The sequence below is a fragment of the Camelus bactrianus genome, chromosome 9, assembly GCF_048773025.1.
Source record: "Camelus bactrianus isolate YW-2024 breed Bactrian camel chromosome 9, ASM4877302v1, whole genome shotgun sequence".
NCBI lineage: Eukaryota > Metazoa > Chordata > Mammalia > Artiodactyla > Camelidae > Camelus > Camelus bactrianus.
This window is the reverse complement of record NC_133547.1, coordinates 7,537,951-7,564,203: the sequence shown is the minus strand read 5'-3', so window position 1 is coordinate 7,564,203 and position 26,253 is coordinate 7,537,951. Positions and strand designations below refer to the sequence as shown.

General features: G+C 54.3%; 1 protein-coding gene, 1 long non-coding RNA gene and 2 other non-coding genes across 6 annotated transcripts; all 4 read left to right on the top strand.

Annotated features, from left to right (window-relative positions):
• Window positions 1-16: 16 nt before the first annotated feature.
• Window positions 17-8,751, top strand: NOP53 (NOP53 ribosome biogenesis factor). 3 transcript variants are annotated; one of them, XM_074369334.1, is made up of 13 exons: window positions 17-265; window positions 702-766; window positions 2,507-2,615; window positions 3,219-3,418; window positions 3,753-3,823; window positions 4,765-4,860; window positions 6,185-6,289; window positions 6,375-6,584; window positions 6,988-7,163; window positions 7,349-7,415; window positions 8,182-8,258; window positions 8,367-8,423; window positions 8,691-8,751. In XM_074369334.1, the coding sequence occupies exons 1-13, from the start codon at window positions 42-44 to the stop codon at window positions 8,695-8,697; spliced, it is 1,464 nt and encodes a 487-aa protein (XP_074225435.1). In that variant the 5' UTR covers window positions 17-41; the 3' UTR covers window positions 8,698-8,751. The 3 variants fall into 3 exon arrangements, with proteins under 3 accessions (XP_074225435.1, XP_074225436.1, XP_045366585.2); XM_074369335.1 differs by lacking the exon at window positions 8,691-8,751 and having other exon boundaries at window positions 8,367-8,427; XM_045510629.2 differs by lacking the exons at window positions 6,988-7,163; window positions 7,349-7,415.
• LOC123614578 (small nucleolar RNA SNORD23) lies at window positions 7,460-7,570 on the top strand. The gene has a single exon (XR_006722015.1). It is a non-coding gene; the product is annotated as a small nucleolar RNA SNORD23 (small nucleolar RNA).
• A 3,323-nt stretch (window positions 8,752-12,074) lies between the features above and the next one.
• Window positions 12,075-12,147, top strand: TRNAI-GAU (transfer RNA isoleucine (anticodon GAU)). Its single transcript has one exon. It is a non-coding gene; the product is annotated as a tRNA-Ile (tRNA).
• A 9,494-nt stretch (window positions 12,148-21,641) lies between these two features.
• On the top strand, window positions 21,642-25,268 carry LOC105062571 (uncharacterized). The gene is made up of 6 exons (XR_834703.3): window positions 21,642-21,781; window positions 23,170-23,194; window positions 23,298-23,351; window positions 23,509-23,583; window positions 23,691-23,789; window positions 24,851-25,268. It is a non-coding gene; the product is annotated as an uncharacterized LOC105062571 (long non-coding RNA).
• The last annotated feature ends 985 nt before the right edge of the window (window positions 25,269-26,253 follow it).

The following is a 26,253-nucleotide window of genomic DNA, read 5'->3' as shown; positions in this document are numbered from 1 at the left end:
ATTTCGGGGGTGCCGGGTAGTCAAGTTCTTCCTTTAACAAGATGGCGGCGGGGAGCAGTGGCGGTGGCGGCAGGCACGGCTCGAAAAATGAGGCCAATTCCGGCTTCCTGGGGCTGCGGCCCACTTCGGTGGACCCGGCGCTGAGGCGGCGGCGGCGAGGCCCAAGAAATAAGAAGCGGGGCTGGCGGCGGCTCGCTCAGGAGCCGCTGGGACTGGAGGTCGACCAGTTCCTGGAGGACGTGCGGCTGCAGGAGCGCACGAGCGGGTGCGTGGGGCGGGACTTCCGGCAGCAGGGCCCCGGTCGTGTGTGGAGGGGTGTGAGGCCGAGCTGTTTCGGGGGGACTTACTGGGGGCCGGAGCGCCTGTCCCGAGCACGGCTGGGGACGCTGGGTGAGGGCTGGGGGATTTGATAGGGTTATCAGATAAAAGACGCCCAGTTAAATTAGAGCCCCGGTAAACAATGAATCCCTTCCTAGTATCAGTACGTCCCAAGCATCCACCCTAGTTTAGTGTGACTTAAGCATGAAGTTCTGCAAACTGGAGGGAGGGGCCTTAGCCTGGTGGGACTCCCATGCGGGAAGAGCGCGCTTGAATGAACGTGATAGGAATGCAGGGAACTGAGAGGTTAAACCTGTTCCTTCCGCAGCATCTCGCTCCCTCCCTAACGTCTGTGGCTAACATTCTGCATTTCCATCTCCCAGTGGCTTGATATCAGAGGCGCCCGATGAAAAACTCTTCTTCGTGGACACAGGCTGCAAGAATAAAGGTGAGGAAAGGTTTTTGTGGGGGGATATGACATTATCAGTCATTAAGTAGCCTATCTCAGCCTCTGAAAGGAACTGTGTTAATAACGTGGATTGGGTGGCAAACACCTGCTAAACAGGCTGTTAACTATAAACAAGAGGACCTGTAGTGAGCAGAAAGCAAGCTCGAGACTAACCTAAAGAGCTCTTTTTCGTTTCTACGGTGTCAGAGGTTTCAATGCGCAAAGAAGCCAGTAGGAGTCTGCCTTGGTGATTAGATAAGACATAAACTGGGAGGTCTCCGTTTATTTGCAGAAGAGCAAATCAAGGACTTGCTGTAAGGAATCAGACCTGTTTTAGTTAAAGTATCATGCTTTAATGAGAACAGGATGATCGACTTGAATGAGTAGCTAAGGAACTCACCTTAACCTGCTTGCTTTAGTTTGCCAAAATGGACGATTGGGACCAGCTGAAAGCAAGTGGAGAAGTGAGTTAGCATTTGCTTCAGTGAGTAGTAGGCTTTACTGTTAATGCCTAGAAAAACAGACAAAGAGGAAGCGATCTGCTTTAAGGAGAGGAGAGAAAAGCGAAGAGGGCAAGTTCTAACAGCAGGACACCCTTAACGAACACGTATGAGATCCTTCAAGGGATCTGTTCTAAGGAAAATGAGCGGGCCCGTTTCAGTGAACAGAAGAACGTAAAAGAAACTCTTTGAGGCGTAGGCGTCTTTGAGTGAGCAGGTGAGAAGGGGTTATTAAAGAGGTCAGCTTGCACAGAGGTAAGGGCTTGAGTTCTGGGAATAGAAGGGTAAAGCAGAGACCTACCCTGGTGAACGGGTGAGGAAGTAGTTACAGAGTCTGCTTTAGGTGGAAAAAAAAAAAAAAAGGATTACAGTCAGCCTATGGTTTCTTGGGTGATCACTGTGCCGTGCCCTTGCTGAAATATAGCAAACACTGGGACGATGCTGGAGTGAGGGGTGCTGACCCTCCACTTAGTCAAAAGTCCCCATGTGACTTAGAGTCAGCCCTCTGCACCTGCAGTTTCACATCTTCGAATTCAGCCACCTGCGGCTCGTGTGGTATTGTGGTATTTGCTGTTGAAAAAAATCTGTATAAGTGGACCCTTGCAGTTCAAACCCGTGTTGTTCACTGGTCAGCTGTAGTTACATCTCCCCCTCTCGACCCTGGGAGGTCGGCAGTCTGTGGCCTCGTTTTGGAAGCACAGGGGAGCAAAGTCGGTTTCACGAGGTCCCATAGCAAATGGAAGGATGTGGATTCCGTCCTTTTGTTTTGTCCTAGAGTCTTTTTGATTACTGGGCTTTAGGAAGAAAGGCAGAAAATTCTCTTGTTCTGAGAATTGCTGTCTTGGATTGGGTCCCGACTCCAGCTTCTTGGGCCTCCTGCCGCCTGACCATCTGCTTGCTTCCTCCTTAGCATTAGTGATTCTGTGGCCATTGCCCTGCTGCAGCTGGAGGCACTCGTCTTCAGGGCTGTGGGTCTGACTCCCTGTGTCCCCAGCACTGAGCTGCCTCCAGCTGGCCCAGGAAATGGGTTGGGTGGGGGGTCACAACTTGGGCACCTTGGGCGCTGCCCTTGGGGTCCTGTTTCCTTAGCTGGGGACCTGGGGCGAGCCTGGGGCCTCTGGGCTGTACTGGGATGTGAGTCTGATGGCCCCAGTGGAGCTGAAGTGAGAGGAGAAGGAATTGGGTCTGGGAGAGTGAGGAGGCCTGAGGTCTTGATTCCTGTCCTTCCTCCCACCTCCAGAGCTGAGTAAGAAGAGGACCAAAGGCCAGAAGAAGTCATTGCTTCTTAAGAAACCCCTTCGGGTTGACCTCATCCTAGAGAACACATCCAAGGTCCCAGTCCCCAAAGAGTAAGTGTCCCACTGGCCCCAGACCCTTCTTTCCCATGGAACTCAGGCCCCCTGCCCTCTGTGCCGGGGAGGGAGAGTGATAGGTGAGGGCCGCTGGAGGAGAGGAGAGGAGAGGGTCTGATTTGGGCTTTGGAGAGTGGTTTGGAGGCAGTGGGGCCCAGGTCCAGGGTGGTTTGTCTGGGGCCTGTGAGGATGGGCCTGGCTGGGGGCTCTGGGGATGGAGAGGAGGGGCTGGGTGGGAGCCAGGGTCAGCAGGTGAGTTAGGCAGGGCTGAGTGACTGACCCCCAAAGGAGGGAGGCGGGGTGGGTGATGGAGTGGACAGTGCGGCTATGGGAGGACGAGTGGCCGGGGTTGATTTTGGAGTGAGGTGCCTGGGAGACACCCAGGGCAAGGGCCCTTGAGGCCTTTGTGTGTTGGGTCTAGGGTTCAGGAGAGGGGCCCGGGCTGGGGACAGACCTGGGGAGACGGTCCCTGAAGCTGCTGGACTGAGCGAGGAGCAGGAGGAGCCTTCAGGTGCTTGGGGAGGAGGCGCTGGGGACCCTGGCGGCAGGGGTGCGAGCTTAACTCACCCACCGCGCTCCTGCTGCTTCTCTCCCACCCAGCGTCCTTGCCCACCAGGTCCCCAATGCCAAGAAGCTCAAGCGGAAGGAGCAGCTATGGGAGAGGTTGGCGAAGCAGGGCGAGCTGCCCCGGGAGGTGCGCAGGGCGCAGGCCCGGCTCCTCAACCCTCCTGCAGCCAGAGTCAAGCCCAGGCCGCAGGACACCATCGAGCGGCCCTTCTATGACCTCTGGGCCAAAGACAGTGAGTGTCCCTGCCTCTGCTCGCAGTCGTGGGGGCTGGGCCGGTGCCCTGCAGACGTTGCCTGGAAGGTCTTCAGCCAAGCCAGGCATCCCAAGGTGGCGCCCTTCTCCCGTTAGTGCACCCTCTCCCAAGCGGGCCGGCCCCTGACCTCGGCGTTGGGTCTCTTCTGCTTTCTGGACCCCGTCCAGATGCTCTTTTGCTGGGCATTCAAAGCCCTTTGGGGTCTGAGAATCTGTCCTTCTCTCGCCTGTGCATCAGCGCCAACTTTCTGAAAGGAGGGGGCCCCTCAGAGCCACAATGTTTCCAGCAGCCGCCCCCCTCACTGCCCCCACAGACCCTCTGGACCGGCCCTTGGAAGGTCAGGATGAATTTTTCCTGGAGCAGACCAAGAAGAAAGGAGTAAAGGTGAGCGGTCGTCATCAGAAGGGCGTCTGGGGTGATAGAGGTCAGAGGATGGGGCTGGGGACAAGGGAACTGCTCTTCATTTGGGCTTTCGAGCCTCCATTTTGGAGCCCGACTGTCCTGTGACCAGGACCTCACGTGCTGGGGCCAGGCAGCGAGTCGGTGCCCCGAAGGGAGAGAGCAGGGTGGTGGTGGGTCAGCCAGACACACTTTGGGGAGATCAGGGAAACACACTGGAAAAAAGATGGTTCTGCGGGATTGGAGACCTGGGGTAGGGGGAAGCGGGGGAGACAAGTTCCGGGGCAGAAGCACCAGGCCTGGCGGGCAGTTGGGTGTGGGGCGGGGCCCAGAGCAGGGGGCGTCCAGGGTGACCCCTGGGCTTCTGCTGGAGACAGACAGCCTTTGCTGGGGTGGAGGCCAGATGGGCACGGACGGGATGCGTCTGGATGCGGAGGTGCTGTGCTGAGTGTGTACTTGGTTCCTAGGGGGCTGCAGACTCTGGTGAGCAGGTTTGAGGTGGGCCAGGCTTCTAGGCCTCTCACAAGCTCCCCGGGGAGGGAGGGCTGCACCGTGAGTGTTTGTCAGCCCTCTGTCAGCAGACAGAGGACCTCACATCCTCTGCCAAATGCTGCTGCCAGTTTCAGTGACGGACAGATGACTGCCGTAGAGACCAGCTGTCCCACGTGCTTTTGCGAGTGTCAGCCACCCCACTCCCACCGCTGGGGCGACAGGGGCTCTTTTCAGGATGGGCAAAAGTGACCCCTGAGTGCAGAGGCCTTGCTTGTCCTGGGGATGCTACTCCCCGAGGTCCAGCTGTGCAGATATGTCCCAACTAGAAGGCCGCGGGCCGCCTCCCGAGCCTGGGGTCTCCTCACTGGCACTTGGGTGAGCTTGAGTCCTGAGGCTCCTGGGCCTTACCCTGCCTTGGTCTCGTCCTTCTCCAGCGGCCGCAGCATCTCCACACCAAGCCCTCCCAAGCGCCTGCTGTGGAGGCGGCACCTGCGGGAGCCTCCTACAACCCATCCTTTGAGGACCACCAGGTATGTAGCCCCGCCAGGCCTCTCCTTAGTCCGCGCTCGGCCGCTTGCTTGGCGTGCCCCAGCCTGGCCCTTCCTCCGGGCCCGCCCAGTGCTGGGGACTTGGCATGACTGAGACAGCTCTGGTCCTGCCTGCCCACGGCTTGTGGTCCAGTCAGGGAGACAGACCCATTCCCAGGCAGTGATGCCCCTACACTGATGGAGGAGCACAGAGGGGGCGTCACAACCCAGCCTTGAGGGTCAGGGAGGGCTTCTGGGAAGAGGGGGCATCAGAGCTGAGACTGAGAGCGGTTTGCTATGGCAAGTGGGGAAGGGGAGTTCCATGCAGAGCGAACAGTATGTGTGCAAAGGCCCAGGTGTGAGGGAGACCATGGCACCTTTCAGGAATTCTGTGGGGCATCAGTGCAAAAAGTCTTCAACTGTTAGCAAAGAAAACGTTTGGCTGAGAGGTTTGTGCAGAGGCGAAGATGGTTTTGCAACGGGAAGAGCTGGCACTGCGAGTCACTGAGTTCATCTCACAGGCACCTGTTGAGCACAGGGGTCACGAATAGAGGGGACCATCCCCCAGCCCTCAGGGGGCGCAGGTTCCGGGAGAGAAAGGGAGATCACTGAGTAGGCGCAGGTGCTCCTGTGAGTGCTGTTCTGAGCGGTTCACAGTAAGGCGGGCTCCGGGCCGACCAGGAGCAGGAGGCAGCGTCCCTCACCTGGTCAACGGCCTTGACGGCAGCGACTGTGGTTCCGCTGAATGTTGAAGGGGTGAGGCTGGCCCCACGCAGGGGAGGCTGCACCTCACTCAAAGATGGGACAGTTGTCTTATTTTAAAATATAATTGCTATGTTGATACTTAATTGCCATCACGTAGGATTCACCCACCCGGGGGGCGTGATGCAGTGATTTTTAGTGTATTCAAAGTTGTTATTAATTCATTACTGAGGTCAATGTTAGAATGTTGCATCACCCCAGGGAGAAACCTCACGTCCATCAGCCGTCACGCCCCGATTCCTCATCTCCCCTAGTCTTAGGCGGCCGCTGCTCTCCTTCCTGTCCGTATGAATTTGCCTGTTCTGGGCACTTTGTGTAAGTGAAACTGCAGTTATGAAGAGACCAGACTGTCCTTCAAAGGAACAGGCTGAGTAGGTCAAGGGTTAGAAGCCCCCTCTGGTTGCCGCATGGAGAGCAGGGTGAGGCTGTAGCTGGGAGTCCAGGGAAGGGGTGGGCCGTGGGCACTGGGGTGGGAGGCGGGTGGGAGGAAAGAAGGTCAGGTCTGACTCCCAGGAGAGGCCCTTGGGGGCCTCAGGTCTCACCTGTATCCTCTCCCCACTCCCAGACCCTGCTCTGGGCAGCCCATGAGGTGGAGCTGCAGCGACAGAAGGAGGCAGAGAAGCTGGAGCGGCAGCTGGCCCCGCCCACCGCAGAGCAGGCTGCTACTCAGGTGAGCGCCCTCCATCCTCCCACATCCTGACATCCCACATCCCGCCTGCTCCTGGCCCAGCGCCTGACGCACCCCTTCTCCCCAGGAGTCCACTTTCCGGGAGATGTGCCAGGGGCTGCTGGAGGAGTCGGATGGGGAGGGGGAGCCAGAGCCGGGTGAGGGCCAGGACGAGGGGCCGAAGACTGGAGGAGACTCAGCCGCTGGAGCAGAGGCCTCACCCCCCGCTGTCCGCCTGGCCCCCTCGGAGAAGAAGACAGAGCAGCAGCGGCGGCGGGAGAAGGCCGCCCGGATGCTGGTGAGCACCGTGGGCTCCGGTCCACTTTCCCTGCTTCCCTGCTCCTCCTGCCTGCAGCCTGCTTTCTTCGTGCCCGAAGCCTGCCGTCTCTGATCCCTTCAGCCTGCTTTTCTGTGCTGTACGGGGCCCTCTGATCTGCTTTGTCAGCTGAGACCTGTCTCCCAGCACCTTCCAGACCCTGCTCGGGGCTCAGAGAACGCAGCAGGGGGCATGCAAGATCAAGCTCCTGGTGCTTATTTTCTGGGATTGGGGGCTGAGGGGGGATTTAGGGACCACAGGCAGACAAATGGATGAGGGAGATGGGGCCGCTGGTGTGTCGTGACCTGGAAGCAGGTGGCCAGGAAGGGTCCCCCTGGGGCAAAGTGATGGTTGGCTGGGTCCCTGACCCCACCTGTCCCTGCAGAGGGTACAGCAGGCCCAGGTGCGGGCTGCCCGGCTCCAGCACCAGGAGCTCTTCAGGCTGCGTGGGATCAAGGCCCAGGTGGCGCGGCGGCTGGCGGAGCTGGCGCGGCGGCGGGAGCGGCGGCAGGCGCGGCGGCTGGCGGAGGCGGATAAGCCCCGCAGGCTGGGGCGGCTGAAGTGAGGCCTGGACTGAGGGCTCCTGGGGGAGGCTGGGAGGGGTCTGGGTCCTTCCCACCTTTGCTCGGCCTGGGCCCTGCTTCCCCGAAAGCCCCACTGCCCAGCCTGCTCTTCCCCAGGAAGGGCCTTTGGACTCTGTCCTGGGCCAGGCTGTCCCACTGAACGCCCTGCCCCCTGATCCCCAGGTATCAGGACCCTGACATTGACGTGCAGCTCAGCGCTGAGCTGTCTGACTCGCTGAGGACCCTGAAGGTACTTGTCTGTCTGGGGGCTGTGGTGCTATAGGGGCGCCCCTGTGCCCGGTGATGACACCTATCCTTGCTCCCCGTGTCCACCAGGGACTATGGGCGACATCCTGGCTGCCCCCGGGCTGGGCTGGTTGGGCTGATGCCTGGGGGCTGAGGGCACGGGGCCCCCGGGGGTGAGGGGCTGGGTGACAGTGGTTTGAGCGTGTGACCCTCAGCTGCCATTCCTCCCAGCCAGGTCCCTTTGCTGCCCCTGGTCTCACGGCCCTGCTCCCACCCTCTTCCGTCCCAGCGGGGTCTCCCTAAAGCTCAAAACAGACCCAGTCCCTCCCCCAATCAGAACCTGCCATGTCTTCCCAGCGCCTCGGGGAGGGGGAAGCCCAGCTCCTCACCACAGCCCTGCGTGGCGCAGCCTGCCTTGGGCACTTCGTTAGTGGGCTGACAGTGTGCCCTTCTCCCTCTGACCCCTGCATTTGCCTCTGCTGCTCTCTGCATGGCATTCCTGTGTTCATTCTTCTCTGATCTCCTTTCTGTTGATTTCTCAGACCCAGCTCGGGCAACCCACGGGTCCACACTGAGCATCCCCAGGTCCATACCTATCACCCCACGAGCCCAGGGCCAGGCTGAGCCCCTGGTGTCCACGAGGCCAGGCTAGGGGTCTGGGCTGACAGGCAGCTGTGGGGGCTCAGCTCCCTCTGGACCCTGTGGAGAGTTCAGGTGCCCTAGGGTCTCTCCTGGGTGCCTGCTGAGGCCTCCCTTTCTGTGTCCCACAGCCCGAGGGCAGCGTCCTCCGCGACCGCTTCAAGAGCTTCCAGAGGAGAAACATGATCGAGCCAAGGGAGCGAGCCAAGTGAGGGCCTGGGGCTGCTAAGCGGGGCAGGTTGGGGGTGGGGCATCGAGAACCTTCCTGCGAGTGATGGGCTTGTGGTCACCAACTGCTCTCTGCTCTCTCCTCCAGGTTCAAGCGCAAGTACAAAGTGAAGCTGGTGGAGAGGCGGGCGTTCCGCGAGGTCCAGTGAGTATATGTCCCTTCTCCCCGGGGGCCTCTGGTGGGTCCCGGTGCCCATCCCAGACCTGGTCGCTGTGGCCAGTGGTGGAGCAATGTTCTCTGGCCAGGCCTGGGAGAGGGTCGGCCCCCCGGAGCCACCTGACCACAGAGTTGGGCCTGGGAGGGTCCCCCAGGAGAAACGGAAGGGCCCAAGCCAGAAGAAGGGGTGTCAGGTGGACGAGGATGTGGGGCCCCCTCCCCTCCTCCACCCTCAGCTTACCTCTCTGTCCCCAGGTTATAGCTGCCTCGAGATGCCCGAGCCCCCAGCCTTCAATAAAGTACCTCTTGACCAACACCTTTGGCCTCGGGTGTGACTTGTCTCCCTCGTGCAGGCAGCTTCTCTCTCTGTACATCCCCCTCTAGTGCCCAGGGACGTAGGTGCTGGGACCTTCATCTCCACAAAAGCTTGGTGGGAACCTAGGGGGTGGCAAAGGCCTGTCCAGCTGAGGCAGGGTGAGCAGCCGTCCCGGGAGTGAGGATGGTCTTACAGAAACTGGCAGAGGAGCCGGGGCCTGCAGGCCTGGCGCGGGGGAGGTGAGTGGCGTTCTGCACTTGGGTTTCTCTGGGGAGGCCCCAGTGACTGCGCGGGAGGCAGACCCTGATTGAGCCCTGTCACCTTGGCCGTCGCAGCAGCTGACGTTTGCTGCGCACCTATCAGACTTTCAAGCAGGTGGTTTTGTTCATCAGGTCCACACGACAATCTAGTTAAGGAGGGCTGGGGTTATCCCCCTTTTAAAAAGTGAGAAAACTGAAGCATGTCAAAGGGAGTGAATCCTCCCGCCCATCATTTAAAAAGGACTTTTGAAAATCTTTATTCTACAAATAATAAGGGTTTATGTTCTCACTGTAAGTCACTGATGTGGTTCGTAAACATCCCACTGCAAAACGTGTGATCACCCTTGACCTTTCCGCTCCATTCTAACCCTCCTCTACAGAGTAGCTGTCTCTGTGGTGTGGTGTGCATGGTTCTGTTACATTCCACATTTGAGTCCATTAAAGTACATACGTGTATGTAGGAAAATAGTAGGATTGTAATTTTTCTGTGTCTTGGATAGGATCATACCACACGTGGTTCTGTAATGTGCCGTGGGCACCTGTTAGAGAACTTCCTGTGTCCATTGGGTGCTTCCTCATTCGTTTGCATGACTGCAGAGAATTCCATGGTGTGAGTGCCAGGCGTTCCACTCACTTAGGCCCACGTTGCTCCTCCTGAAGCTGGAAGGAGACCTGTGTACCTGAGGCATCTCCCATGTGTCTGTAGGACAGGTGCCTGGAAGTGATCTCTGTAATACAGGAAGAGTATCTACAGGGTCACTGATGGACTCAGCCAGGTTGCTCTCCATGTAGGCTGTGTTGACATTTACCCCCAACAGCATAGGAGGTCCCTTGTTTGCTTATGTGTTTACTACTCTGTGGTCTCAATTTTTTTGTTTTACTGTGCATGGTTACCAGTGAGGTCGAGCATCTTTTCATGTAATCACCAGCAGTTTCTTCCATGCTTGTTCAAACCTTTGGACCATTTTCCTTCTGGGCTGATTTGTCATCTTGTTTATTTGTAGTAGCTCTTTATTTATTATGGATCCGAAGTCTGCCATCCATGTCACAGACATTTCTCCCAGGCTCTTCCTTTTGACTTTTTGTGTGGTATCTTTTATCAGAAGCATTCGATGCTTTTAGTTTGCTGTTAATCTTCCTCTGTTTTTTATCCTGGCCTTTTGAAAGGTTGCTCCAGGACAAGTATCTAAAAATAGAGCAAGCAGTTTATAAAACAAATGGATGGAGGAAGAGAGTAATGTCAGAGCCTTCCCTCCCACCCCCTATACTCTAAAACTTCATGACTTTAAGGAACTGTTCCTGCAGTTCCTCCCCCTCTCCTGTCCTAAAAATAAAAAGGATGGTTGTATATATGGTGAATGGCTGTGTGTGGTAGGGAGGAGGGGGAGGGAGAGGGAACAGTAAGTCGAGGTGAGGATGGAAGTTGTTCTGTGTCTGCTAAAATGCCTTTTAAACCCTATTTTCTGACCCAGTAAGTCCATCCTGGGGAGGGAGTCAGAAGGAAGCTGATGGAAGAAGGGCGGAAACTCAATACCCAGAGGTGGCCATCAGAGCATCCCTCAAATACGGAGCTACCTGGGGGATGGGTGGTCACTGCTACCCAGGGACACATTCTGCAGCCTGGACGTTAGGCAGCGTCCTCAGGAAGTTCTCACTATTTAATTGGGGAAATGCATCTGTTCCCATGTGTGCAGAAAGCAGGGTCAGCAGAGGCACATTTATGGGTTGTGTTGCATGTAAATTACATTTCATGTCTGATTTTGACACTAAAAGGAAAAGCGTAAAAATGCTGAACTCTGGTTAAAGATCCGCAAACCGCAGTGGTGCCCTGATGTCTTCAACTCCTTTTGAAATGCATAAGACAGTAAGGGGGAGGGAGGGACAGATGGGTGAGGGGCAGACTCCCAGGTGCATCATAAAACATGCACAGGGAAATGTTAATGGTGGAATCTAGGTGAGGGTGTAATGTAGATGTTCACAGGAAAACTCACTTGACTTCACTGCCTTAAAATTTTCCTGGTAATTATTGGGAAGAGGCACGTTGGGATTTAGTGTGATGCTGATGGAACTTTAGGTTCAGAGCCATTTACTTGCACTGGTCCCTTCCAAAGCCCTACACCTTCTTTTGAATCTGTAACAACTATTTTTCCTGCAGCGGGTCCCCCAAATTGTAAAAGCCTCAGGCACCACAAATCTTAGCTCTGCCTCTGATCGTAGTAATAAAGTTGGAAGGATTACCCACACGTAGGGTGAGGAAAGCTGAGTAAGTGACAGTACCTGTATCCTGCAGAAGGAGCACAAGTGGGTTGTTAAAAGGAGGGAGGCTATCTGTATGCAGCAGCCTTGAATTGTGGTTAAGAGCATGGTTTTGGGGGCCAGTGTCCTCATTTCAAATCCTAGCTCTGTTCCGTACTAGCTGTGTGACCTCATGAAGTTTACTCCACCTCTCTGGACTTCAGGGTCCCCATCTGCAACGTGGTCATAATGACAGTGCCTGCTGCAGTGTGGGTTATTACCAGGGTAGAGTCTTCACAGGAGAGTGCTTTGAACAGCGCCCAGCACAGGGTCAGCCCTGGATCAGTGTCGGCTATTAGAATAACAATAACGTTAGGGAACAAAACAAAACGGTTTTTTTTTAAAGTGTGGAAACTTGCACTCTGCGCCAAAGAGTCCTCACAAATGCTCTTACCTTTTGACCCACTGATTGCGCTCTTGGGAACTTGCCTGAAGGAAACGGCCGGAAATTGGAGAAAAAAGCATAAAGCAGAGGCAGGCCCGTCAGAGCCCCGCGTAGAATGGAAGGAAGCGTGGTAATGGCTGTGGGGGGAGGTGGGGTGGCCACTAACCCCAGGGTCGGAAGCATGTGTAATAACCGGGATGTGTTTATGTTCTGCTATTTTGTGGAATAAAGCAAACAGGATCTGCCCCCATCCACGCAGGAGTTCGTTGAACTAACTCCATGCCCAGAGTCTCCTGGGTGGGGGATTCCAGAGGATTCTTTTCTTTTGTGTTGCTTTGTCCAGCTTTTCCAAACTTTTTAAAAGAGAGGACTTCAAGGATGGGGGCGGGTAAAGCTCAGTGGTAGAGCACATGCTTGATGTGCATGAGGTCCTGGGTTCAAGTCCCAGTACCTCCGTTAAAAATTTTTTTTTTTAATTAAAAAAAGGAATTCAAACTGTGGACAAAGATTCCTTGATGTACGTAGAGATGTCTGCCATTGTGCTGTTGAGAAGGGTAAATGCAGAAACAGTCCAAGTGTAGAACAATAGGAAGCGAGTTTTTTTACAAGTGGGATATTTCACCACCATTAAAGGAAAAAACAGCTTTTGGAAGAACTTTCAATGATCAGGGAAAATATAGTCTCTCTCAGAGAACTGTTACACGGGGAAAGGACACAGCAGGATCTGAACTATTTTTAAAATGTATATAAACATGGGCAGAGAAAGGCACGTGGGAGGATGGTCACCAGGGTTTCCAGGGACTACACGTGGACAGTGAATGATGGTGGACTTTGACCTTCCTCCTTAAATCTGTTTCTCCGCCTCTTCTCCACTTACTCCCGTGATCTTCACTGTGACGGACCCACCACGGTGGATTTGAGATTCCACCCAGGTCACTGTGGGCTCTGCTGACCTCCACCCTCCTCATAGCAGAGGCTGCAGGCAGAAACTGCGATTCCCAGACACCCTTGCAGCTGGATTCTGGGTGTAGAACCGGTTCCAGCAATTAGAGTCCCTCCAGAGTCGTAGATGGCAGAAGTGACCACAGGGTCATGGCCAGGACTCTGCGTTCTTGAATCCAGTGGTTCCCTGGTGGTGGGTGGGTTCTGTGCTGTCGTCCTGGGCATCATCCCTAAAAGCCTGGCTTAGAGCCCGCTGCACTAGCCTCCCTCAGTTTTGTAAGCACCCAGTTACCCATATTAAATCCCTTCCTGTTTAAAACACCTGGAGTGGTTTCTAGTTAGGTTCTGATCCCTAGCCAAGATGGTCAGGCATCGCTTTTAAACACAGGAAAATAATTTTTTAAAAAATTCAGAGAGTTTACCAAGGTCTGCAAGAAATTAAACCACTGTAAAAAACTGTCATTTTTGCTGTGTTCATTTGCCAGTAAAAGAGATGGTGGCCCAGACAGGACAAGGGGCTTAGCCAAAGCCACACAATTGCTGAGAGTCAGGGGCCAGGCAGGACTTTCTCCATTTCACTTAGAGAGCCCAGCCTTCCGTGAACAAGGCAGGAGCACAGACAGACAGACGGTGGAGGACGCCTCCACCCCTTCGTGCCCACCTTCCCAGCGTGCTCATAGTGGGGAGGAGGCGGGAATTGACCTCTGGTCTAAAATCCTCCTGTGACCCTAACTCTGAAGTGATATGTAAGTCTCCCCGGCCAGAAACCTGGCAATGTCAAGGATCCCTCCTTTTCCTTTAATGATGTCATTTAAGCAATTAATAGCTGTCCCTGTCCCAGTTCCTTGTTCCGGTCCCAGTGTGACAGGTGCTATTGTGACCCCCCCCCCTTTTTTTTAACCACTGAAGAATTTAAAGCATAGACGAGGGAAGTGATACCCTAGATTTGAGATTCCACCCGGGTCATGTCCACTCTCCCTTTGAAATAGCCCTTCCATTTGTCCCCACCCCCACTCACCTACCCAGGTATTAACTCCAATACCAAATCCTCTCCTAGTAATTGACATTTGAGCAGAGATTGGAATAAAATGAAGGAGGCAGCCATGTGGATATCACAGATATCACAGGAAAAAGCTTTCCAGGTAGAGAATAGTCAGTGCCAAGGCTCGGGTTGAAAACCTCAGGAAGGGCTGTGTGTGCCTGCAGCCAGTGTGAACCAAAGAGAGAATGTGGGAGGTGCGACTCATGATGCAACCTGGGGCCACATCATACAGGGCCATTCAGACCACGTGAGGAGAGGGAGTCCCTCTGGCTGTGGCTGGGGGACAGACTGTCAGGGGCAAGAGATTAGTGAGAAAGCTGCAATCGTCCAGGTGGGAGATAATGGTGCTGGACCAGGGTGGAGTCTGGAGGGAGGAAGTGGTCAGATGCTGGATCAATTTTGAAGGTGGAATGTGCAGACTGGCTAAGAAGTTGCATGTGGGTGTGAGAGGGCGAGAGAGAGACCAAGAAGGACAGTGAGAATATTCTAGGTGGAACATTTGGAGGGAGGGAAATGCTCTATGCAGAGATGGGGACATAGATGGTTTGGGGAACACCAGTTCCAGGAAGTAAAGCTCTAACGCTTTCCTGGCTTGGGGGTGGTGGGGGGTTTGGGGGGAGATGCAGCGGAAAGCAGAGAATTAATGAAAAATTGTATGGATGGATGGATGGAAGGGGAATGAGTTCAAAACAGGTTAACTGGGATGGGGACAACTCAAATAAAAGTGGGTTTGGGGCAGAGAAATTCAGGTTGGGTTCTGGTCAGATTAAGCCTGAGTTGCCCATTAGGCTTATAAAAGGTGCAGTGGCAGAAGTGACTGGACACAGGAGTTGGTGCTCAGAGGACTGGTCAGGGAGAGGCTGAGGCGGTCAGCATGGGGATATGGTGGCATTGGACGCAGTGGGAGCTGAGTGGGGAGGAGAGGAGAGAGGGAGGTGGGAGAAGGAAGATTTAGGGAAGATGTGAGGAGAGGAAGGGGGCGGGAACCAGAAAAAGGGACATAGCAGAAGCGGCCAGAGAGGTGGGAGGGAATCAGGACCGCAGCTGGACCACTCGGCAAGGCTGGAAGTACCCCTAGCAGGGAGGAGGGGTGATGGGGGGGGGGAGTCGGGGGAGGTCGGGTCAAGGATGGATTGCTAAGAACTGCCGCGGGGGATCCAGGAGCGGGGACGCCCTTGCTGGCCACGCCTGGAACGGTCTCGTGGCGCCGCCTGCGCTCCTGCGTGAACATCAACGTCCCGGTCTCTCTGAGTGTCCGGTGTGGACCGTCAAATGCAGGATTTCCCAAGTTCAAGGGGAAGCGAGTAGAGATGCTGGAGAGACAGTGGCCGCCAGGGGGCGCCGAGAGCCCACACCCGGAACCAGTCGGCTTGGGAGGTTTTCGCACGACCGTAACTCCCCCGTCACCCTTACTCAGGACCCCTCAAAAGGCCACATTGCAGCAGGCGGGACAAAAGCTAGACTACTCCCCTCCCCGGGAGTGGGGTGGGGGCAACGCGGTAGCTGCTGCTTTCTAAATAGGTGGGAGCATATCCGAGATATCTTTCTACCCAGAGGGGCTTTTGGGGCCTGGGGGCTGTGGTTTGGGTCTTGAAAGTCCTGGTCAGTCGATGACACTTGATTAATATATCTACACTGGTTACACACCCCGTCCACTCGGGCCTGGACTTGTGCCAGAGGGGTAGACAGAGGTCCGGGACATGGGGGTGGGGTTTGAGGGTAGAGGGCCAGAGGGAGGATAGGACAGACAGGGATCCCTGCCCACGAAGGACATGTGTAGATCCCGGTGGGGGTGAGGGCAGAAGGTGTGGAGACAATTGCTGTACAGGTCCTTGTCACTTTGCTCTGGACAAAGATGTCAGGCCTCACCGGAGAACTTACCAAGAACCCCTAGGGACTGCCAGGCATCATTCCATGTCATCCGTGTCATCCATCCATCCATCCATCCATCCATCCATCCATCCTCAATCCGTCCATCTCCATCCACTTATCTACCCACTGATCCTTCCATCATCCATCCATTTATCCATGCATCCCAACATAAAGAGTGCATGCTGTATGATTTTGTTTATATGAAGTCCTAGAGTAAGCCAAACTCATGTATATGATATAGGATAGTGGTGACCCTGTGGGGGAATTGACAAGGAAGATGCGTGAGAAAACTTCCTGGGGAACCGGAAATGATCTCTATCTTGATACGGGAGGTGGTTAAATGGTGTTATGCACTTGAAAATGTCACTAAGCTGCATGTTTAATATTTGTGTGTTAAAAAAGGATAATTAAAAAAAAAAAGGTGATGGTCAGGGAAGGCTCACTGAGGAAGTGACATTTGAGTAAATGTCCATGTTACCAGCACCAATGAATCTTCCCAAGATCCTGCAGGTACCGTATTCCTCAGTGTATCCCACACCAGATTACTTTAGCTCCTTCGGGTATCATATTCATCAGAATAGGTTACTTGAAATTCCTGCCGCCTACCGTTTGCAATTGTGTCGGTGGCTCAGTATGCGTATGCCCGTGTAAATGAAAGCAGCCTGATGGGAATTTACTGAGACCTTAGACAAAGCGGCCTCCAGTAGAAGAGCCTATAAGCCCTACTTGAAAACATTTAAAATCGGAAATATGCCCTTTCCTTTTAAGGATGCAAAGTGGCCTCTTATCAGCCAAGGGCCAGTCTGCAAGGAAATGAACCACTTTCCGCCCTCACCACTCCCCCCACTCACCCCCTTCCAACTTGCCTGAATTCCTAGCGCCTGCTCCTTCCCTAGAAAGAGACAAGAATTATCACAGGGAGAGGCAGTTAAGAATTTTCCTGGTGTTAACAAATGACTTAGTTTGCTTTCCTGTTTCACATACATTTTTTTTTTTTACACGATTCAATTGTCTCCAATGTTTGGGCATGGATATTCCAATAAACATGTTGTTTTAAAGATGGTTTTTGTGAAAAGTAAAGATGTTCACAATTGTAGCTGTTGATATAAGCGACTCACTAATAAACTTACTAAATATTTTCTTAAAGGTGCATTTATCTAACAAGAATTTACTGAGTGCTTGCCATGTACCACTCACCACTTACGATGCTAGGCACGTACCATGAAGGAGGAAGAAACAGAAAAACACGGAGTGCACATTCTAGTGAGGGGAGATGGCTAACAGCATACAAAATATAAAGTAAGATATGTTGAATGTTAAAGGTGTAAGCACCATGAGAAAAGGGGGATACAGAGAGCTGGAGGACGGGGTTGCAATTTTAAACAGGTGTCAGGGGAGAAGTGACATTTGAGTAAAGGTCTGAAGGAAGTAGGGAGAAAGCCCTGCGATTGTCTGAAGGAAAAGTGTTCCAGGTGGAAGGAACAGTAAATGCAAAATCTCTGAGGTGGATACATGCTACAAAGTGGATGAACCCTGAAAACGTTATGCTAAGTCAGACACACAAAAAATGACTTATTGCATCTCTCTATTTACTCCAAATGTCCCAAACAGGCAAATTCATAGGGACAGAAGGTAAATTGGGGCTGGAGGGTGTCTGAAGGAGGGAAGGGCGGTGACTGCTTACTGGGTAAGGCCTCCTTTTTGGGTGATGAAAATGCCTTGGAACTAGGTAGAGGTGCAGGCTGCACAACATTGTGACTGTACCAAATGCCTCTCATGGTAAATGTTCACTTATGCGACCGATTAACACAAACTCCTTCCCCATCGCCATTGTTTCCTGTAAGAAATGATGACGTAGGACTATTCCTCAGAAATAGGTAGAATATACTTTGTGAATGTGCTAAATACCACGGAATTGTACACTCTGAGAGGGTGTTAGGTGATGTTAATTTAACCTCAATTTTTAAAAACGGCCAAAAAAAAAATTGCTGAAGAGGTAGGGTGTCAGCTATATTCCAGGAAGAGCGAGGAGGCGGGTGTAGCTGGGGCACAGTGAGGAGGGCGTAAGATCAGAGGGCTAAGGGAGGGACCCGAATATGCCGGCCCTGGGGTCCATGGTGATGACTTTGGGACGCGGAGTGACCGGGAGCCCGGAGTGAGCGGCCGCAGGTGGGGACGGGCGCCCCCTGGCGGCCGTGTGGGGACCAGACTGTGGGGGAAGCAGGGCAGGGCAGGAGCCCAGGGAGTCCTGGCGGGAGGTGGCCGCGGTCCACCAGCGCTAGTAGGTGGAGGTACATCCAGGATACATCCAGGATTTACATAAAAGTAAATCCACCATAAGTGGCTGATGTTCAAGGAAAAAGAAAAAGCCAATGGTCTCCCAAATTTTTTTTTTTTTTTTTTTTTTTTGGTCTCGTCTGGAGTTGCCATTTCGAGATCAGAAACCGAGGTTGCGGTGCCCCTGTTGGACGCCTGCCTGGTTGTAGGTGTCACGTAGGCGGTTGGATGTAAAAATCTGGCATTCAGGGGCTGAAAATCTGCTTTGGAATTTGCATTCATTAGATCCCAAACCCGTGAAAAATGCCCATTCTCTTCCCAGCTGGTGCAGGAGAATTTTTATTTCGTAAAAGCGATTCCCCTCACCTCAAGCCCACACACAATGGAACAGTGAACAGCGTGGCGTGATTTGTATTTTAGACTTTTTCTCCCACGTCCTCCCCTCTGACCAGGGCTACCAGTTGTGTCCGGGTCTCCAAACCATCCATGTGATCGGAGATTTACTAGAAGGTCCCACGGGAGTCAGTATATAGCTGAAACCACCCAGGTGGTGTAGACAGTGAAAGTGTGATGGGATCGCCTTGGTCACTTCTCCACCCGAGATTGGACATTGAGCCTAGGGCAGCATCTTCCCTGGGGCCAGGATGAGGCAGAGGCCAGACTTCCTGTCTTCTCGGACGTCCAGGCTTCTTTCACTCCCTTGGAGCTTTCAGGGTCCCTGACAACTCCCCTACCGCACCCTACGTGCTCCGACTCTTCTGCATCTTGCCCACTGACAGGTGGTTCAGACTGCAGGCTCTGCAGCCAGACAGTGGGGTCAAATCCAACCTCTGTGCTTGGTGAGATCTCAGATGAATGCCTCTGTAGAATGGGATAATCTCAGCTTCTAGGGCCTGAAGTAGGCTCTTCTTGCATCATTGTGTATTTAAGTGCCAGCTGCTCTTATTGTTAACAGAGCTGCCTTCCCTGATCTATTTACAAAACTCCCTGCCATCCTTCCTGGCTTTATTTTTCTTCCCAGCACTCACTGTGCCCTCGAGGAATCCCTGTTTATTTATGTTTTCCTGTGTCGGTCTCCCCAACCATAACGTGAGCCCCAGGAGGCGGGGACCATGTCCGTTTACTGCCTGTATGTGTTTCCGGCTGGGTGTGTCCCTGTGGTGGGTGTGTCTGTGCGGGTGCGGCTGTGCCCTGGTGTTCACCTCCAGGGTGTATCCAAGTGAGAGTCCATCGGGCAATGTGGCTGGGTTATTGTGTTAGTTAACCTTGTGGCATGTGTGTGTGTGTATTGTGTAGCTGGGCAGTTGTGTGCCAGTGTCTGCCTCCAAGTATAGCAATGCGGTTGTATAGTCTCACTGTGTGTCTTGTCCCCGGCATGACGGTGTGGGCTACTGCGTTACTGCATTGTTGTGTGGCTTTGTCTCTTGGGGGGGGGTGGAGTTGTGTGTTGCTGTGTGTGTCAGTGGGCATTAATGATCAGGTCTGTGTGTGCAGCTGTGCTGTTGTGTATCACCATGTGTGACTGAGTTGAGTTCAGCAGTGTGTGCTTTGTATGTAATTTTGGGACCCAGTGAACAGGATCTTGGGGTGAGCTGCCGTGTCTCTGGCCGGATACATGTGTGTTGTGTTATTGTGTATCTTGGGGGCAGTTGCATGTTCCACTGTGTGGCCAGGCAGAGGTGGCTGCCATTGTGCGTTGTGAGGTTGGAGGAGTGTTGTGACCCTGGCTGGGTGTGGGCAGGGGTGTTGTATCTCAAGAGCCCAGTGTGTGTTGGTGTCATTGTGTGGCAGAACAGAGGTGTGTGCTGTTGCATTGTTGTGTCTCCGGCTGGGTTGTGGTTTGTCTGGATGTGTAGTAGTGTAGCCGGGTAAGGGTGAGTGCTGTGTGTTACCAATGGTGTGTGTGTGTGTGTGTGAGCAAGGGGTGAATTCCCAGCCCCAGAACCATCACTAATGTCTCCAGCCTCCCCCACCTCTGGGCAACAGAGACCTCTTTGTTCTCAGTGGCAGAAGCCAGTGTCTCTCCCTCCTGAAGCCCCCGGCAAATTCTCAGCCCTAAGCCTGGTCACCAAAACAGCCTCTGAGCATCTGCCTTGTGCCCGGCCACTTGCTGGGTGTACTGGGAACATCAGTGGGGGCACCAGACGTGGGGACAACAGAGCGGTTGGGGATGTGATGGGGGCGGCAAGGGGACCCTGACCATCTGGAGGGGCTTGGGTGGCCTTCCTTGAGGATAGAACTGTTAGAAGATAATTTTGGGGAAAAAAGGGGAAATCATGACTCATATAGGTCTTAAAGTGATCATGTGTTAAAGATTCAACTTATCACTGGGAGGTGTTACAACCAGTTCGAAGGAGAATCAAAGAACAGACATTTTATAGATCAGGAATATTGAAACAAAATTAAAAAAAAAAAGGCAAAACATTTGGGGAGTCTTATGGTCTGAATTTTTGTGTTCCCTCCAAACTCATATGTTGAAATCCTGACCCCCCCCCCCCCGCCGCCAAAGACAATGGTATTAGGAGGTGGGGCCTTTGGGAGGTGCTTAGGTCATGAGGGTGGAGCCCTGGTGAATGGGATTAGTGCCCTTACAAAAGGGGCTCCAGAGACATTCCCCAGCCCCTTCCACCAAGGTGAGGACGCAGCAAGAAGTTGCCAGCTATGAACCAGGAAGAGGACCCTCACCTGATCATGCTGGCACCTTGATCTTCCCAGCTGCCAATACATTTCTGTTGTTTATAAGCTATGGTGGGGGGTATAGCTCAAGGCGTAGTGTGCATGCTTAGCATGCACAAGGTCCTGGGTTTAATGCGCAGTACCTCCCCTAAAAAAATAATAAAGAAATAAATAAACCTAATTACCACTCCCCCCCTCCAGCTACTCAGTCTGTGGTATTGTTATAGGAACCCAAAGGTCAGGGTCACAGCGGATGAGAACCATGGAGGCAAAGACAGAAGCTGAGGCATGAGGACTTCGGCAGAGCTAATCTCTATCGACCTGTCCCCATGTACCAGACGCTGTTCTAGTTCTTTCCACATATATGAACTCGTTGAACGCTCCCATCAACCCCTGGAGAGAAGTTCTTTATCTTGCTTCACATCTCTTATCTCCACATCTCATCACTCCCATGAGGGCAGGGGCTTTATTTTTTTTCACTGCTGTGTCTTCGGAATCCATGACTGCAGGTTAGGTACCCAGTATGGATTTGTAAATGGGTAAGCATTCCTTGAAGGCGATTATGCCCATCTTCCAGAAGAGAAAACCGAGGCTCTCAGATACCCATCCACGCCATAAACCCGTAATTCAGCTGCCAGCTTCCCTTCTGGCACTCTTCATGAACCACTCGCTTGGAAGGGCTGTAAGGCCCAAAAGAGGGGGCTGCAATGCTGATCAGGCGGCCCCTGGTCCGGCTGCCGGGCCTTAATAAGGAAACCTCAGCTTCAAGGGGCCGCCCCTGCGAACCCTGAATCGTTTCGGACTCGGCCCCCTCTCCCTCTCCCGCCGCCGCCTGCATGCCCTGTAGGGAAACGACCTCCGTCTCTTGCAATTCCCTCTCCAGCCAGTAGCGGTTGGCCCTGAAGCCCCGCCCCGCGGGGCCATACCATTCCGGCTCGGAGAGGGGGGAGCCCGGGGCGCGGCGCGCAGAGGCTTCTCCCGGTAACTCCCTCTGTCGGGACGCTTCCTGGCCCCGCAGGAGGAGAGGGGGGAGACTTGTGTGTGGGGCTCAGGGAGGCAAGCCGCAGGGACCCCCGTGTCCTCCCTGTGGGGCCTTTCTGCCCGTTCCCCCCTCTCCTGCGTTGGTCCGCGCCGTGGAACGCCGAGTACCTGGCCGCAGTGCGCACGCTCGGGCTCGGGGCGCAGACCTCTCGCGGCCGCGCTGGGATCCGGTCCTGTGTCCGCGCTGTCGCGGATGCTGCGGTCCGGAGTCATGGCTCTCTCCGTCCGAGTCGTTTACTGGTGAGCACGAGGGCCAGAGATCCCCTCCCCGCCCCCTGCCCGGGCTCCGTCCTCCGTCCCGGCGGAGTGAGGCGCTGGGGGGCCTCGGGGGGCAGGACCCACGGGGATCCTTCCACGAGAAAAGGGATTCCCGTGTGGGTGGGAAATAGAGGACGTTGGCCCCCTTCGTCCCCAGTTGGTGACATTCTAGGCATCGCAGGTCGTAAAAGGTAGAACTAAGACACATGTGTGCCCGTGTTAGCCCCCACTCCCCTCCGGGGTCAGCTTGGGGAGCAGGTGGGTGTCAGTTTGTAAAGGGAGAGGAGCCTCTGTCAGCGTCTAGGTTTCCCCTCCCCAGTACCAGGAACAGTCATGGGGTGGGGCCGGCCAGAGTCCAGAAGGTTCGAGAATGTTCCGGCTTGTGTTTGGAAAGGACAACGGATGCCTTTCGCTACTAACCCTACTCTTTTTCTGCTCTCAGTTTCCCCATCTGGAGAGGGGGAGAGAGCGAGCAAGATCTTAAAGTTACCGCAGAGGGAGTGCAGAGTGTTGGTGCTAAACACGTTTGATTTAATTCCTCCGTTAGAGTGAAAAGGCCCCGGGTTGGCAGGGAATGTTGTCTCCTGTAGACCAATTTATCGCCTTGGCACCGAGGGCTGCGCTGGCTTGCACAGGCATGCTGGCGTGTAGGCGCTTAATACATGCACCGTCAATGAATTTCCTCTCCCAGAAACGCCGTGAGGGGGGAATTTTAGCTCCATTTTACAGGTGAGGAAACGGGTTGGGAGTGGGGCGGGGCCAGGTCGGGAGCTCGAGGTTTGGACTGCAGATCACAGGGATAACTCCAATCTGAGTTGGCTGGGAGGCAGAGGGTGGTGTGACATTTTGAGGCCCCCAGGAGGCCTGTGCACTAGACTCCTGTCCCGAAATAGCCGTGGGGGTTGGGCAGGCGTTTGGATTTCATCCTCAGGCCTGGAAGGGCCTTGGGACTCCAGGAATAGAGTTTCCCTTAGACTGTTCCACGCGCTGCGGGTGGGGATGCGCTGCGGGTGGGGCGTGCTCTCAGCAGTTCTAACCCACGTCTCTCCATTGCTTCCCTTCTCCTCCCTCTCATGCTTGTGGTCTCGCCTTATCATCCGCCGCTCTGTGCTTGTCTCCCTTGCTCTGTGTCCGGTTTCCTGGTCTGGGTGGCCCCTCCTTCCGGTGCCCCTGCCTCCCTATCTCGGTGCGGCTCCCCTTTGTGTCTTTCCTCTCCCTTGAGGCTGTCTGTCCCCTCCTTGGTCTTGTCATCTGTGTCTCTCTCGATCTCTTCCTGGTCCCCTCCTGTCTCCCTCCATCTCTGCTGCCTGCCTGCCTGCCTCTCCCGTCCTCTCCCTGGATCCCTGCTGTCTCCCTCTCTCTCCCACCAGTGGTGCTTGAGGCTACAAGTCCAAGGTAAGCAGAGTGGCCCCAAGGGGCATCCCTGGAAGATAGGGGAAGAGGGCTGGCTGGTGTGGCCCCTGTGGACCCCTGTTGTGACCTCCGCCCCCTTTTCCAGTATCTTCAGCTGAAGAAGAAGTTAGAAGATGAGTTCCCTGGGCGCCTGGACATTGTGAGTCTCAGGGGTGGGGGAGGAGTCCCACATGGGCCGTGTTTGTCCCTCAGCACTGGATGGCAGCCCCACCCTTCACCCCTGTTCTTCATTCCCTGGGAAGGGGTGGGTGTCCCCAAGGGGGCATCTGAGCCCCAACATCTCTCCCTCTCCCCAGTGCGGCGAGGGGACTCCCCAAGTCACCGGGTTCTTTGAAGTGCTGGTAGCAGGGAAGTTGGTTCACTCCAAGAAGGTATGTCTGTCTGTCCATCCCGCCTCATTTTGGGGCTAGTGAGAGGCTGGGATTGGGGTTGTTGTCTTCGTTCCGGCTCACCCTTTCCTTCCTCCTCCCTTCCCCAGGGAGGTGATGGCTATGTGGACACGGAGAGCAAGTTTCTGAAGCTGGTGGCCGCCATCAAAGCCGCTTTGGCTCAGGGCTGATGTGTCCTGAAGGCAGAGGTGAGGGGGCCCAGCTCCTAGACAGCAGAATTGACTCCTGGCTCCTAGTGCGCTCTGAGCCTCAGTGCTAGCTTCCAGCCCAGGGCGGTCCAGAACGAGTAGTGATTTCTGTACTATTTTCTGGATTACAGAACTGTTTTTCAGTACTTTCTGAGTCTGATTTTCATTTTTCAAGCCAGTGTGTCATAAATGAGCCCCAAACCCACCCTGTTCTAGAACTGGACCCTGTTTGCTAGCCTAGTCCATGACCGAGCTCCGGCTCCTGGCGTTCCAGAGCCTACAGGCACTTTCCCTCCCCTCTCAGCTTGAATGTTGGTGCCCACCACACAGCGCGCTGGAACTCAGCGTCCTGTCCCAGTGTACCGTGGACCCCCAAGTACCTGCTCCCAGCTGGCTTCACACGAGAACCTGGTTCTCAAATGGTGTAAACTCAAGTTCCATCTCTTACCATTCCTGCTAGAGCAGAGTGAGGTTGCTTTCCATGTGAATTTGGACCCGCAAATTTGAATTACTGCAGTTCAGAAATGCAAATGTCTTGCCTCATGTGCAGGTCTGAGCTGACGTGAGTTTCCCCAAATCAAAAAAAGAAAATTAAGAATTGTGTAATTCCAAAGCTGCATGAGCTGGCTTCTTGGGGATTGTTGCTGTAAGGATTTGGAATCTTCCAGACTAAAGTGGAGCACGTCCCTTGCGTAAACCCACCATTTGCCACTTGCAGACTGTCGGCAACTCACAGGCTTTTACTTAAAACAGCACGAGGTTTGTTTGGATTACAGAGAGGTCCATCAGTGGATAATCTCACTCAAAATAATCAAAAGTGGGATTTGTGTAAGAGGAAAGAGAGGGGAAGAGTGATTCTTTGCATGTTTTTTGAGTGTGATTTCTGGAGTCCCGAGACCACCCTTAGGCTCAGCGATTTGCTTGAAGGACTCACCCGACTCAGCAAAGCTTTTATACTCACAGTTTATTACAGCGAAGGCTTAGAGATGAAAGTCAGTGAAGGGACAGACTTTAATCTGGCCTCTTTCCCTGCAATTTGACCCCTGCTTCTCTCTGCACAGTCCAGCGACCTTGGCCCAGCCCCTCTCGGCAGACGCTTCATGACAGGAAGGACTGAAATGTCTCATGGACGCCTGGTCCTTCCCTGATGTTCCCACGGCTGCCGGGTGGGGCATGTGGACACCCCTGGTCTTTGCCTGTGTGTGTGTGTGTGTGTGTCTGTGTCCCAGGAGTCTGACTTTGCACTCTGGCCCTGCTCCTTCCTTCCTCCCTCTCCCCCAGCCCCCCCCCCCCCCCCCCCCCCCCCGTTTCCCCTCATTCCCCATGTCTCCCTTCTACCATCTGGTGTTTGGGCTGGTCCTGCCCCAGGCTTCCTTCTCCCGGGAGCCAGGTGGGGATCAGGGTGAATGAGTGTTAGATTTCGGCAGTGTTTGCAACGGTTCACAGTTCTCTCAATAAACGCTGATGAGGAGAACAAAACGTGCCTGTGTCTCCGTGTGTCCATTTTACCTTGGGACCCTCCTCCCCCTGCTCTGCAATCCAGGAAATGAGTGACTCGGTGTGGAGTCTCCGGAGCCAGGCTCCTGGCTAATAAAGAAGCGCTTTCTAGAAGCAGTGCTGAGTTTATGCAGATGAGGAAACTGGCTGCCACCAGCGGTGTTAATTGCAGCAAAACCCAGACTCCCAGATCTTTTGTTGAAAGAAATCTTTCCGTGGCTCCAGTTCACTGGCCCTTGTGTCAGTTGTCTGCGAGGGCTGCCGGAACGCCAGGCTGGGTGCCTCAGACAATAGTAAGTGTTTTCTTTGGAGGCTGGACGTCTGGGATCCAGGATCTCAGCAGGTTTGGTTTCTCCTGAGGCCTCTGCTTGGCTGGCAGACGGCTGCCTCCTCACCGGGTATCCCCCAGGTCTGCACGTGCACCCCTGGTGACCTGTGTGAGTCCCAGTTTTATAAGACGCCAGTCAGACTGGATTAGGGTCCCCTTTAAACGCCTCGTTTTAACTTAACATCCTCTTTGAAGGCCTAGTCTCCAAATCCAGTTACATTCTGAGTTCCTGGCAGTGAGGGCTTTGATGTGAACTTGAGGCGGGCACTTAACTTGGTCTGTAATGACACTTTTTCCCTGGAGAGCTGGGTCTTAGGCCCTTGCCTGTGCATCCAGGTGGGCCAGGGCTTCCACCAGCAATGCGGCAGAGCGGCGCCCTGAGACGCGCAAGGCTGGAGGCAGGACAGGCCCGCAGTGCCTGTTCCCGGGACCACCGGGCCCGGCGGAGACCCATGCAGTTATGGTGACGAAAGCATAATAGGGCGCCTCTCGGGCCTTTCTGTGCATCACTCCTAATATCCCATCAGCTATTAAAGCTGGTCTCTGGCTGAACCCAAAACCAAGGGGTGGTGAGATGGATCGACGTGCCCCCTGTCATGGGTGGGAGGTATCGCAAACCCATGGCAAAGGGTGTGGCGA

Coding starts and splice junctions, on each gene's coding strand:
- NOP53 (XM_074369334.1), top strand. CDS start 42: ATGGCGGCGGGGAGCAGTGGCGGTGGCGGCAGGCACGGCTCGAAAAAT. Junction 266..701: donor CTGCAGGAGCGCACGAGCGG/GTGCGTGGGGCG, acceptor TCCATCTCCCAG/TGGCTTGATATCAGAGGCGC. Junction 8,259..8,366: donor GAGCCAAGGGAGCGAGCCAA/GTGAGGGCCTGG, acceptor TCTCTCCTCCAG/GTTCAAGCGCAAGTACAAAG.